The sequence below is a fragment of the Microcaecilia unicolor genome, chromosome 1 (genome assembly GCF_901765095.1).
Source record: "Microcaecilia unicolor chromosome 1, aMicUni1.1, whole genome shotgun sequence".
NCBI classification, from domain to species: Eukaryota; Metazoa; Chordata; class Amphibia; order Gymnophiona; family Siphonopidae; genus Microcaecilia; species Microcaecilia unicolor.
The window spans coordinates 678131337-678146187 of record NC_044031.1 but is presented as its reverse complement, the minus strand read 5'-3'; the positions used below and the strand labels follow the sequence as shown (position 1 = coordinate 678146187).

The 14851-nt window shown below is 45.2% G+C and overlaps 1 protein-coding gene across 3 annotated transcripts in view; it reads left to right on the top strand.

The window, feature by feature from the left end:
• The window catches only part of ARIH1 (ariadne RBR E3 ubiquitin protein ligase 1), a 420527-nt gene that overhangs the window by 223463 nt on the left and 182213 nt on the right, over nt 1-14851 (top strand). For all 3 annotated transcript variants that reach the window (XM_030187624.1, XM_030187631.1, XM_030187615.1), the window contains exon 6: nt 9175-9241. In XM_030187624.1, the coding sequence (XP_030043484.1) occupies nt 9175-9241 (67 nt within the window). The remainder of the gene's footprint in view (nt 1-9174; nt 9242-14851) is intronic.

The following is a 14851-nucleotide window of genomic DNA, read 5'->3' as shown; positions in this document are numbered from 1 at the left end:
GTGATTCCAGTACTGTAAAAGGGTCATTCAAACCACACCAGCTCTCCCAGAATCCCGGGGAGGGGGGGGGCATAGTACCCTTGTCCCGAGATCAACTCATGGATCCAGCGTAATGAAGCTGCTACATTATACCCTCTCAAGTCTGGTAATCTAAGGCCCCCTTGCCCTTTACCCCGGGTCAGTTTTGCAAACGATATTCTGGGGCGCTTCGCGTTCCAAATGTGAACGTGCCTATAACACTTCTATACAGCTTGTCCTCCACGGTTCTCACCCATAGCGGGAGCATCTGCAATGGGTATATTAACTTGGGTAGCATCACCATCTTGACTAGAGCTATTCTGCCCAAAAAATGTAATGGCAGGTCTTTCCACCGTTGACATAATCGTTTTACCTCTTCCAGTCTGTCTTTCACATTTTTTTAATACACCCATAGTTATTCTGCACCAAGATAAACCCCCAAATACTTAATGCCATTCTGGGCCCACCTCAGAGGAAAGTTCTGCGATTCTTTAATCTTACATGGGCTACTAACTGGCAGGGCCTCTGAGTTTTCAAAATTGATGCTCAGGCCCGCAAACTCCCCAAACGATTGGATGATATCCATCACCACCGGCAATGTGCGGGATGCCTCATCCATCAGTAGCAGCATATCTGTGAATAAATTAATTCTATACTCCTCTTCTCCCACTTTAATTCCTTTCAGCCTTATATCCTGTCGTATCCTTGCCGCCAGTGGCTCCAGTGTCAAAATAAACAATAGGGGCGATAATGGGCATCCCTGCCTTGTTCCTCCTCCCAGGGAGAATCCTTCAGTCAAGGAATCGTTAATTATAATTTGGGCCGTTGGTCCACTGTATAACGCCTGAACCCATTCCAAGAATTCCCCCCGGATGCCGAACCGTTTCATTATCCAAAACATGTACTTCCACACCACCTTATAAAAAGCTTTTTCGGCATCCAGGCTAGCCACTATAGAATCTCCCTTTATCCCTCTTCTCCATCAAAATGCGGCTTACTTTGAGGATGTTAGCTGATGCGAAGCGCCCCTGAACAAATCCTACCTGGTCAGGGTGCACCAGGCAGGGGACTACCTTCCCCAAGCGGTCTGCCAGAACTGCTGCCTGGATCTTTACATCCTGGTTTAACAGGGAAATAGGTCTGTAGGACCCTACCAGTTCTTCGTCCTTTCCTGGTTTGGGAATCATTACAATGTGTACGTGGTTAAGTACTGTTCCCAAAGCCCCTGTCTCCCTTACGTCCTCACACATAGAAATAAAAGGCGCTACAATGACATCCTGGAGTATTTTATAATATTCCATTCCCAACCCATCAGGGCCTGGTGCCTTTGCCAGCTTCAATCTCTTAATGACCTGTTGGACCTCCTTCCCCTGTATTGGCATATTTAGCATTTGCTGCTGCTCCTCCATTAGGGACGGGAGTTCCACCCCTGCTAGGAAGTCTGCACACTGTTCCTCTGAGAATGGGCCCTCCCTGTACAATGACGAATAATAATTCACGAACTCTCTCTGAACATCTCTTAGCATTGTGCTGGTTCTTCCATTCTTTGCTCTGATTTTACTGATAAATTTTCGTGTTGTCTTTTGTCTTACTAGTGTTGCCAGCAGCTTGCCAGTTTTATTACCCCACTGATGTAACTTGTATTTATAAAGCTTTTATTGTAAATCACACTCTCATCCAAGATTCCCTGTATCTCTTTTCTACACTGCGCATATGCTTTTTTTGTTGGACTCGGAGGGGTGCCCAATAAGGGCTCTGCGAGCCTCCCTTAATTTTACTGTAAGGGCGTCTATTTTTTGTCCTTGGCTCTTGTTTTGGGAGGCGACATATGCTATGATTTTCCCTCTTAATACTGCCTTAGCGGCCTCCCAGAATATTCTTGGGCTCACTGACTGTGCATCATTATCCATTATATAATCTGTCCAACTCTTTCTCAGGTAAGTTTGGAATTCCCTACTCTGATATAACGCTGGGTTCATCGGCCAGCGTTTCGATCCCTCTCTGCTCCCCCAACTCAACTCCACCCACACTGGGGCATGATCAGACACATCCGGCTCTCCGATTCCCGTTTGTATTGACACTGAGCTCATCGAGTGGGAGACCAGCAAGTAATCAAGTCGCGAATGAGTTCCGTGGGGATGCGAAAAGAAAGTGTAATCAGTTTCTTCTAAGTGCTGATGCCGCCAGATGTCTATCAACTCTAATTCCCTCATCATTAGGTTCACCCCCTTGTCGTCATGATCTTTTCCTGCTCTTCTGGGGGGTTTGCAATCAATGGTGGGATCACTTATGATATTAACATCCCCTCCAACAATTAGTTGATAGCTATCAAATGTGACCAATTTAGCTATTAATGTTGTAAAAAATTTATGGGAGTAAATGTTAAGACGAATAGACATTGCAAAACCCCACCTTTTTACCCTGCAACGTCCCCACCACTATTAGATATCTCCCTTCTGGATCTTGGTATAGTTTGTGCATGTCAAAAGCTAATGTTTTTCTTATCAAGATAGTTACTCCTCGCTGCCTCCCATTATAGGAGGCAAAAAATATTTCTCTAACCCAGTCTCTTTTTAATTTGAGGTGTTCTACTCTGCTTAGGTGGGTCTCCTGTATCAGAGCTACATCAGCTTTCTGGCGTTTGAGTGTTTGCAATATTTTCGCCCGTTTCACCGGGGAGTGCATTCAGTCAACGTTTAACGTCCCTATTTTGAGATTAGCCATGCATTATATCAAACAGTTATCTAAGCGAAAAATTTTTTTATAATGTATCCTGAGTGCCTCCCAGCTGGGCGCCCAGGATCTGTCCCTATTCCCTTGTCTCTGTGGCCACCTAGGGTCCTGCTTCTTTCTTTTATCCCTCTGGTCCCGTACCTTCATGAAAAGCAGTCGCAACCTTTGTGATCTCCCTCCCTCCCTCCCCCTCCCCTCCCCTTCTCCCCCCTCCCCTCTTCCCCCCCTTCCCGGTCCACACACACCCTCCGGTCGTGCCTGTTCTCAACACTCATACTTCCCTTACACACCACCAACTCCCCCGGTCTCCCCTCTTAGAACACTATCCTTTCCTTCCCCTTCAGCAAATCCCTCTCGAGCCCCGCTTCTAACACCCTGAACCATAATATAACAGAACATTTTGAAACTTTTTGAAAAAAACTGGTTGGGTTTCCAGTCCCGCAAGGAGCACCCTGCTGTCTGATCACCTGGGCCCCCAACTTTTCTCCAACTTGAGGCTATTCTCTTACAGTAGCTGGCTGGTTACTTCGAAGCTGATCAGGATATCACACCTTTTCCATGACTCAGAAACTCCTCAGCAATTTAAACATTCTCACTGTTTGCCGTCCAATCTTTAGAGTCCTCAGGCGTTCGGAGCAATTGCAGATAATGTTCGCCTTCCTCTGAGACTCTCAAATGGTCAGGTGCTCCGCCACTCTAATATCCAGTCACTTGGGTAAACCAGTTGCTGCCAGCCTTATTGCTCCAGTACCTTACTTCTGCCTCACTGTAATCCATTTGCAAACGCGTCCAGCTCTGCCGCCTCAGTGGTCTTGTTCTCATGTAGTACTCTTACTTTCGCTGGGTAGAGCAGAGCGAATCGGATCCCCTTGTAGTCTTTTACAATGGCGACCCATTACCTTCCTCTGGTCTGACACAATAGTGTAGAGTAATCTTGAAAAAGAAGTATTTTCCCTCCTTCATAGGTAAGACTCTGTTTACCTCTTTACGCCTGCAAAACTGCTTCTTTGTCAGAGTAGTTCAACGCCTTTGCCAGCACTTGTCTCGGCCTGTTTTCATTGGCCCGCATTGCTCCCACTCTATGCACTCTCTCGATCTGCAGGGCTTTCTTGCCAAGATCTAGGCCTAACTCCTGGGGGAGCCACTGTTCCACGAGCTTTCGGAGGTCTGCTGCCTTTACTGTCTCTGGAACTCCCACGATCCGGAGATTGTTGCGCCGACTGCGATTTTCAAGGTCATCAGCTTTCTGCACTAACTGTTCACATTTCCGTTCAAGCGCCACAATCCGATCGTTCGTGCCTACCGCCGCGTCCTCGCACTGTGACACTCGTTCTTCCACGTGCTGCAAGCGGGCACTCTGACGTTCTAGCGTTTCATGAATTTGATCCACCAACGACTGGAGTTTTGATAGTTTTTCCTCCAGCATCACGGAGATTTGTTGCGCTAGTTCCCTCACCAGCTCCGACGGCAATGGTCCGATCATCGGGGTCTCCGGAGCCACCTCCGCCATCTTGGACCGCACTGTGCAAGTGTTTTTCTTCCCCCGCGAGGTCTTTGCGGGCATACCCTTCGGGTACTCAGCTGGAACGGTTCCGCGAACGCTTGTTCTACTGCTCCTGCTTTCCCCTTGCGCAGGGGCCCGGTTTGGGATCGCCTCTCGGGATTAATCGCTGTTTATTTTGCTGATTTTTGCCTGTTGAGCCGGAGCCGGTTTCAGGGACGTCCGTTCAGCTCTACGTCATCACGTGGCCCCCCCTCAATCCCTTAAACTTTATAACGTTCACATTGTAACATCAAACCTGTATGCTGCAAAACCAAATCCGCTCAGCAAATTCTGCCAGAGTCAATATAGATTCTAAGTCCTCACGGCTTTCTCCATGTACATCGACTATGGCCCTTAGCTTACTGCAAGTTGCCAAGTTCCACCAGCCGTTCATAGCAGCCTTCCAAATAGAGATCCTGTGCTCCTCTTGTTACGATATCAAGCCACGCTTAGCTTCAGTTCTTTATTCAAAAAGTCTTGTGCTTCAGGCGCCGATTCAAAAGATCTCCATTTCCATTCATGCTGTATCTTTAAAATTGCTGGGTATAGGAGCATGAAGTGGATTTTTTTCCCACCATGGAAGACTATATTGGATGGAAGCGCCGTCTCTCTTCCTGCACGCCCGCCGAATAATCCTGGAAAATTCTAATCTGGGCACCTTCATACACTAGGGATTCACGCTTCAATCTATATCCTCGCAAAATTTCTTCTTTGTGGAGGTAATTATGCACCTTTATTATAATCACCCTTGATCTTTGCTGATCAGGATGTGGCTCCCTGAGTCTGTGAGCGCGGTCAATACAGAGAGCTCCATAACTGTCAGGACAAACTCCTTACAAAACCATTGTTCTAATAAGTGCCCCAACGATTTCTCCTGCACTTTCTCAGGAATTCCAACTATTCTTAAGCTACACCTCCTCGCTCGGTTTTCGATGTCTTCGAGTTTTCTTTGTTGCTCTCTTAGCTGTTCTTTTAGGCGCGAAATCTCTGGATCACATCAGGCCCACGTGTCTTCAAGTTTCGATACCCTCCGCTCGGCCTTGGTCATACGTTTTATTGTCTCAGTCAATACCCCTTCTAGCTCTTCCAACTGTCCGGCCAGCAAGTCAAATCTTGGGGTCAGAGCTACACCGACCGCTGCAGTGATTTGAGCCAGCTGCTTGTCCGTGAATTCGCCACCGCTATCGCCTTTCACCTCCGCCATCTTAGAAATAGCACTTGGTGACGCAGATTTTTCTTTTTCAGCTTTAATTCCACGGCGTGATACTCCGGCTGGCATCGGAATTAAATATTGGTCCATAGACTGAATTTGCCTACTACTGGAAGAAATGCTATCTCCAGAAGGGATCCGGATTGACGATAAAAATAGATTCAGAGCGAGGACCCTGGAGCAGCGCTGGAACACAGCCGCTACTCACATCACATCGCGTGACCCTCCCTAACCGTCTTAGCCTTTCCTCATAGGGATGTCCTCCCATCCCTTTTACCATTTTCGTTGCCCTTCTCTGCACCGTCTCCAATTCCTTTATATCTTTTTTGACCAGAACTGAACACAATACTTGAGGTGTGGTCTCACCATGGAGAGATACAATGGCATTATAACATCTATGTGTTTGTTTTCCATCCCTTTCCTAATAATACTCAACAATCTGTGATCCTTCTTAGCTGCTGCAGCACACTGAGCAGAAGTTTTCAACGTCTTATCCACAATGACTCCCAGATCCCTTTCTAGGTCTGTAATTCCTAACGCGGAACCTTGCATGACATAGGGTTCCTGTTTCTCACATGCATCACTTTGCACTTGTCAACATTGAACTTCATCTGCCATTTGGACGCCCAATCTCCTAGTCTTGCGAGGTCCTCCTGTAATCTTTCACACTCCTGCGACTTGACGACCCTGAATAACTTTGTGTCATCTGCGAATTGAATTACCTTACTAGTTACTCCCATCTCTAGGTCATTTATAAATATATTAAAAAGCAGCGGTCTCAGCACAAGGACCCCACTAACTACCCTTCTCCATTGAGAATACTGACCATTCAACCCTACTCTCTGCTTCCTATCTTTCAACCAGCTCTTAATCCACAGTAATACCCTACCTCCAATCCCATGACTCTCCAGTTTCCTCTGGAGTCTTGTCAAACGCCTTCTGAAAATCCAGATACACGATATCCACCGGCTCCCCATTGTCCACATGTTTGTTCACCCCCTCAAAAAAGTGCAGTAGATTGGTGAGGCAAGACCTCTCCACTAAATCCATGCTGACTTTGTCTCATGAGCCCATGTTTTTGTATGTACTCTGTAATTTTATTCTTAATAATAGCCTCTACCATTTTCCCCGGCACCGACTTCAGACTCACTGGTCTATAATTTCCCCTATCTCCTCTGGAACCTTTTTAAAATATTGGCGTTACATTGACCACCCTCCAATCTTCCGGTACCTCACCTGATTTTAGGGATAGATTGCATATTGCTAGCAGTAGCTCTACAAGTTCATTTTTTAGTTGTGTTAATACTCTTGATGAATACCATCCGGTCCTGGTGATTTACTACTCTTCAGTTTGCAGAACTGACCCATTACATCCTCCAAGTTTACAGAGAATTCGCTTAGTTTCTCTTACTTGCCCGCTTCAAATACCCTTTCCGGCACCGGTGTCCCTCCCAAATCCTCGGTGAAGACCGAAGCAAAGAATTCATTTAACTTCTCCGCTACGGCTTTGTCTTCCCTGTTAGTCCCTTAACACCATTAGTCACCAACTTCTCAGTTTGTAGGATTCTTCCTCCAGTATCTCTCCTTCCGTCTACATTCCATCTTTAAGAGTTGTAGTTCTTGATCAAACCATTTTTTCTGACTTTCTAGGTACTGTAGACCTTTAAGATAATGGAACAATTTTATCAAGAATATGATTAATAATAATCCAATTGGCATTCTCAGGAGACTGAGATAGAAATTCATCTACCTTTTGCCAAAATTGAAGCGGATCTAATTTACCTCTAGACTGTCTAGCAAACCTAAAACTTTCCTTCATTATTCTTTCTTTCCAAAATATAGTAAAATCTAGTAAGAAATGGTCTGTCAAAGGTGTACCTCCTCACATGAATTAAAAAAATAATGTACAGTCATTTGTGTCTGCCATGTCTGGGACCCGGCCATAATCTTTCTGTAAACTTGTGTTCACAACTTTCATCAAGAAAGCTTTAAGAGTTGAGAACAGCAGCACAAAAATATTTTTGGCACTGACAAGACTGGTCCATTGACTTTGGCATCACAGGTATCAGTCCCTATAGCTCTTGGAGCAACATTGGACACTGGGGATGCATTGACATCAAGGAGGTTTTCCCCTTCCTTGATATTGATAGGACCCATTGCCATCGGGCATTTTCTGATCCTGTATAGAGGACATGTAATAGTTAATCTTGGTGCAATACTATCGGATCTATTCTGTAGCATTTAGTTGCTCAGTTCATGAGGGGGCCTGCTGTTACTTAAGACTCCTCCCCCCCCCCCCTGAATGCCCCCTACAGTTTCTTGGGTTCTCAACGTTGTCCTCATCCAGCAGATGAAAGCTCCTTTCATGCCTTTTGATACCTGTCATCTGAAGTATTTGACCTGGAAGGTTTTGGTGGCATTCACTTAAGCCTACACGACACACACACACACACCACCACCCCCTAAGTGCCTCCTCCCCTTGGATTTTTATCCTATCAGCTAGTGTATTAGACTGTCCATGTGCTGCACGGTGGTGGTGTGCAGGCAGATGTTCGTATGTGCGATCAACACTCCTAATGGCTTTGAGAATGAACACTGGGGAACATCTCTGCTGAGGACTCCATCGGATAACATTATCCAAGTATGAGAATATGTCCTGTCCTCGGGGCCTTGGTGCCATGGTTACGGATGGAAACATTATACTTTGTCATGGTGCCAGTGTGGCAAGGAGAATTCCTGACAGCTCTGGATATCACAAAGGCATGCCTACATATTCAAATTTGTTTATTAGGGGCATTTGATATACTTCCGTTTTTGACTCGCAGGTGGCTGTAAAGGCCATCAGAAGTATTTGAGGTTTGCCATTCTCAGGCAATACTATCGGATCTGGGCACAGTGGTACCACATATCTTTTATAGGATGATGGTGGTTATAGTGCTGGTGCTGTGAAAGAATGGTGGTTATAGTGCTGGTGCTGTGAAAGAATGGTGGTATTGTACATCCCTGTTTCAATGATTGTCTTACCAGGGTACAGTCAGAGGGAAGCAGCTGGGCATCCATAACCCATGTGAATCAGATGCTGCAGAATCTAAGCTGGGTGTTAAATTTCACCAAAAGCACGTTGGAGCCCTTGCTGTCATTTGAGTATCTTGGAGTTCATTTTGAGACCAGGGCAGGGAAAATGTACTTAACTGCACAGTGGATCCTCAATTCCATATTCACTTGCTGATGGGTGGAGAGAACCCAGGCTCCCTTTTTTTTAAAACTCAAAATTAAGGCAGGTTGTGTATTATCTGCTTTTCATATAATTGCTTATTTACACTTGTTTTTCTATGTATGTTGCACAATTTGTGACCCCTAATGCCAGCAAACTACGCCGAAACACAGCTGTGTTGGGCCACTGTGTAATTTTCGTACAATAAAACTTGAAATTTTGACAATTTGTGAGATCCTGGAGACTAGGTAGGGTAAGTATATAAAGTTACCATACTTACTTCATCCCATTCCTTGGTGCCATAAAAGCCACAGGAGTGCATACATGCAAGAGAAATAAACTGTTCTACAACGGTTAGATTGTTACTTTGCTTTATTTTTACAGGATAAGCACATATAAGCATGTATTTTACATTAAATAAGTCAGCTAATTTTCTTGTTTCTTTCTCCTTTGCAGGCGTCTGATTACAGATTCAAAAGTTAAATTAAAGTACCAGCATTTAATAACCAATAGTTTTGTAGAGGCAAGTAGCTTCTGATTTGAATTCTAAATACTAAATAGAGGAAATGTATGTACCGGGCTCATGTAAAGTGTTTTGTTGTTTTTCTGTTTGACTTGAGTTCAAACCTGCTCTGGGTCATTAAGAAAGTTGCCTGCACAGTTACAACATGAGTTGAATTTAAATTAATTTCTGTCATCACTGGTATAGCAGTAGTTTGTCCATGCTACAGCATAAAGGAACTATGAATTAAATCACAAAGAACCAAATTTAGGAAACATAACATCAATACAAAAAAAAAAATCCTTTAGAAGCTTAATCTGCCTGTAGTTAATATTTGAAGATAAGTATCACAGATAAATTTTTTATGCACTTTCTGTTCAAAGGGTATTTGTTGTGTACCGTGATGTGAAAAAGTCCTTCCTGATTTCTCCTTTTATTGCATATGTCATGCTGAATGGTTTCTATTTAAACAAAGAGTAATGCTGTATTAGATAAAGGGAACCTGAATAAACACACATTTTTAAATTACTTAATTTAGTTAAGGAACAAAGTTACCAACACTCAAATATATCACCAATGTGAAATAATAACTGCCTCTAAACTTATTAATTGGTTGTACCACCTTTAGCAACAATAATTGCAAACAAACTCTTCCTATAATTTTATATTAGTCTTCCATATTGCTGTTAAGGAATCTTAGCCCACCCTTCTTTGCTTTAATTCAGATACATTTGTAGGTTTTCATACATGAACTGCACATTTTGGCTTCTACCACAGCATTTGTATTAGATTCAACACAAGACTGATTAAGCCAATCCAAAATGTTTCTCCTCTTCCATTTGGATGTAGATTTCCTTTTTTGTTTTAGATTATCTCTTGCTGCATAATCCAATTACTCCTCAGCTCATGGACAGATGATTGGAGAATCTTCTTAAGAAGTTTTCTAGAACAGTGTAGAATTCATGGTTCCTTCAGTGATGGCAAGTTTTCCAAGTCCTGAGGCAGCAAAGCATCCCCCCCCCCACACCATTGTCATGTTTACTACTACTACTATTTAGCATTTCTATAGCGCTACAAAGCGTACGCAGCACTGCACAAACATAGAAGAAAGACAGTCCCTGCTCAAAGAGCTTACAATCTAGTAGACAAAAAATAAAGCAAACAAATCAATTAATGTGTAGAGGAAAGAGGAGAGGAGGGTAGGTGGAGGCGAGTGGTTACGAGTCAAAAGCAATGTTAGAGGTGGGCTTTCAATCTAGATTTAAAGATGGTCAAGGATGGGGCAAGACGTAGGGGCTCAGGAAGTCTATTCCAGGCATAGGGCGCAGCAAGACAGAAGGAGCGAAGTCTGAAGTTGGCAGTAGCGGAGAAGGGAACAGATAAGAAGGATTTATTCAGGGAACGGAGTGCACGGGAAGGGGTGTAGGGAAGGACGAGTGTGGAGAGATACTGGGGAGCAGCAGAGTGAGTACATTTATAGGTTAGTAGAAGTAGTTTGAACAGGATGCGAAAACGGATAGGGAGCCAGTGAAGCGACTTGAGGAGAGAGGTAGTATGAGTAAAGCGACCCTGGCGGAAGACGAGACGGGCAGCAGAGTTTTGAACCGACTGGAGAAGGGAGAGGTGACTAAGTGGGAGGCCAGCAAGAAGCAGATTGCAGTAGTCCAAATGAGAGGTGACAAGGGTGTGGATGAGGGTTTTGGTAGAGTGCTCAGAAAGAAAGGGGCGGATTTTACGGATGTTGTAAAGAAAGAAACGACAGGTCTTGGCGATCTGCTGGATGTGAGCAGAGAAGGAGAGAGAAGAGTCAAAAATAACCCCAAGGTTTCGAGCTGAGGAGACAGGGAGAATGAGAGAGCCATCAACAGAAATAGAAAACGGGGGGAGCGGGGAGGTGGGTTTGGGGGGGGAAAATGAGAAGCTCAGTTTTGGTCATATTTAATTTCAGGTGGTGTTGAGATATCCAGACAGCAATGTCAGACAAGCCCGCTGAAACTTTGGTTTGGATGCAAGGTGAGATATCGGGTAGAAAGGTAGATTTGGGAGTCATCAGCATAGTGATGGTAGGAAAAGCCATGGGATGAGATTAATGAGCCAAGGGAAGAAGTGTAGATAGAAAAGAGGAGGGGACCAAGAACAGAACCCTGAGGTACGGCGACAGGCAGAGGGATAGAAGTAGAAGAGGATCCACCAGAGTGAACACTAAAGGTGCGGCGAGAGAGGTAGGAAGAGAACCAGTAAAGGACAGAGCCCTGGAATCCAAGTGAGGACAGGGTATCGAGAAGTATGCTGTGATCGACAGTGTCAAAAGCAGCGGAAAGATCAAGAAGAATGAGGATGGAATATTGACCTCTGGATTTAGCCAGTAATAGGTCATTGGAGACTTTAGCAAGCGCAGTTTCGGTTGAGTGGAGAGGGTGAAAACCAGATTGTAGTGGGTCAAGAATAGCATGTGAGAGAGAAAATCAAGGCAGCGGCGGTGAACAGCACGCTCAAGTAATTTGGAGAGAAAAGGAGGGAGGGAGGGAGATGGGTCGGTAATTAGAGGGACAAATAACTGTTGATATGATGTTCTTGTTGTTGATATGATGTTCTTGCTGTGGAATGCTGTATTTGCTTTATATCACTTCATACAAAAACTGTTGCACAGCATTAAGCGAATACTTCTAATAAAAGCGTGTGCTAATCCACTTCCAGTACTTATGTGGTAATTCAAAAAATATAGGAAGAAAAGACCTCAGAAGCCCCTAGTGCTCGGTGCCAGTGCACAGAGAGTTTAACACTATATGGGCAGCTGCTTAATCTTAGGTCACTAAAACCTGCTTATTTTCAACTTGTGTTTTATTCACACTTGCATCTTCTTTAATTTTCTAATTTTGCATTTAAAATAATAAATTGCACGTAAGGCACTTAGTTCCAGTGCTCCCACCAGGGACCCATTTCACCCTCTGGCTTTATCAAGGGATTTGCAATAATCCAATGTGTCAGCATGCCATTATTCCTCTTCCCTTATATTTTTAAATTTTTGGTCCAATTTTTGTTTCCTTTGGTTTCTGCATCACTAGGCTGCGATTAGGCCTGACATTGGCTGGGTTTTTCCCTTTCTTTTTTCTGGTGCCTTGCCCCTTTTTTCTGCACCATCTCTCCGTTTGATTTGGTTGCGGAAGTTTTTCCATCCATGTCCACTCAAGTTCCTAGTGGCTTCAAGCGCTGTACCTGGTGTAGTCGGACAATGTCTAGTAAGGACACCCATTTTTGGTGTCCTAGCTCTGCCAACTCTGTCCTCTGCCTATGGATGAAGAAACAAGAAACACAGACCAAGGTTGGCAGAGAGGCTCAAAGCCTGAAGATTTTTGGAGCCGGAGGAAGTGACATCATCGGTGAGCATGGGCGCCTAAACACCGTGCTCCCGAATACCCACGGCGAAAACAGCGATTTCCTGATCCTACCAGAGAGCTGAGCGTTGGGAAAAAACCGCTAGGTGAAGAAGCAGAACGGAGCGGGTCTGAGGCGTCAATGCAAAAGCGAACGGAGCTGCCCAATCTGTCCAAGTTCGCGTATAAGCAAGACGCGACCAGAAAAAACATGGCGGCCCGAGTGATCAAGGATGCGGCGGAGCAGGCCGGGGTGGAACTGCAGCCCTCAGGAGATATGTGCGTAATGCAGGCCCAGGGAGAATCCGAGGTGGCCGGACTACTGGAGCTCTGCGCCTGGATTCAAGAAATCCGATCGGTTCTGAAGACAATGCGATCGGAGCTGGCGACTCTAGGGGCCGATCTGAGAGGCGAGATAGCGGAGCTGGGACACCGAGTAGAGGAAGTGGAAGGCCGAATTGATGAACATTCGGAATCCCTGGGCTCCCTGGAGCGGCAGATAGCAGATGAGCGACTAGGCCAGCAGATGCTTACCGAAAAGCTAGAAGACCTGGAAAATAGAAGCAGGCGCCACAATCTCCGTTTTTGCGGCCTGCCTGAGACCCCAACGTACCAGAACAGCGAGCAAGTGATTCAACAACTCGCCAGTGCTCTGTTAGCAGCCACGGAGGAGCCGAAAAAATGGTATTGGACAGAGCTCATCGGGCCCTGGAGGCCATTAGAAAGAATTTACCCAAAGATACAATACCGTGCTTCTAAGACTTTAAATTGAAAGAACGAGTTATGGCAGCAGCGAGGCAAGATTTCAAGTGGGACACATATTCGGTGGAAGTATATCAGGACTTGGCGGCTGCCACCTTGAAGAGAAGGGCTGACTTAAAACTGGTAACGGCCAAGCTAAGAGAAATGGGGATCCGATATTGTTGGAGATACCCATTTGGGCTGGCATTTTACAAGGATGGGAAACAGCATCAAATTAAAACGCTGGCGGAGGCACAGAGGATACTACAGGGGGAATACCAGATTGCCTCACCCTCTGCAGCAGAGCGACCAACACAGACAACAGATCCCAGGACACATCCAAAGTGGGAAAGAGTGGGTCACAGATGCCTCCAGGGCCAGAAATCAGCGGGACGTCTCACTTGACACCACCTTGTGACAATGGGGGGTAAGACCCCGTGTGACTGGTTGAGAGTTCCTATGACCCAGGGGAGCCAGAGGCCCTGGGTATGGAAGTGGCAAGTTGACCCTGTTGGTGGTTATTGTTGGTTATGATATGTAGAAGGGAAATATAGAACAATGACCTAATTGTTGGAATGCTAATAGATATGGAAATGGCACTAAAGGTCAAAAGGTATGAATGGGCATTAGCGGGTCACATTCCTCCCGCGACGCACTGACCAGGTTATGGCACAGGTGCTTTGGTTTTTGGGACGGGGAAGAGAGAGGGGGGAGGAGACTAGGATGGGGAGGGGAGGAATAGGTTTGCAAGGGGTGAGGGTAGGAGGGAATGGAGGAGAGCCTCAGTTTATGATAAAGAGATACTATATATTATACCTATACAATGCTTAAATGTGTGACTATAAATGTGCGAGGGTTGAACACTCCGCAGAAACGGAAACAGGTATTTAGAGAAATGCTGCGCCAGAAAGCTGATGTGATGTTTCTACAAGAGACACATCTCAAAAAGGCCCATGAATACTTAATGAATCATAAACAATACCCTATTATACGGTGTGCGTCCGCTACAGAGGCACAAAAAAAGAGGAGAGTTTTGATTGCACTGTCCCGGTCCCTGCCCTGACAGGTCTATACAACGATTAGATATAGCGGGCAGATACATACTGCTGGTGGTCTCCCTGTACAATATATATTATACTATGATATGTGTTTATGCGCCCAATGAGGGTCAGAAAGTATTTTTGTTGGTATTGGAAAGGATCTTGCAAAAGCATGCTAAAGGTCAATTGTTGATAGGGGGAGATATGAACCTGACATTTGATCCGAGTCTAGACAACTCAGGAGGTATGGCACGGTACGCTAAGGGTGACAGAGTGGCCTTTAAGTCTTGGCTAGCAAGATGGGGGCTGACCGATTTATGGAGGGACAAACGTGGGATCGAAAAAGATTTTACTCACTATGCCCCCAAACACAAAACATACTCGAGAATTGATTACTGGCTGGGCGATGTGATGGTGAGGAGCCAGGGGTGGGGGAGGTGCACATTGTATCCTGCAGCTGGTCGGATCATTCTTTA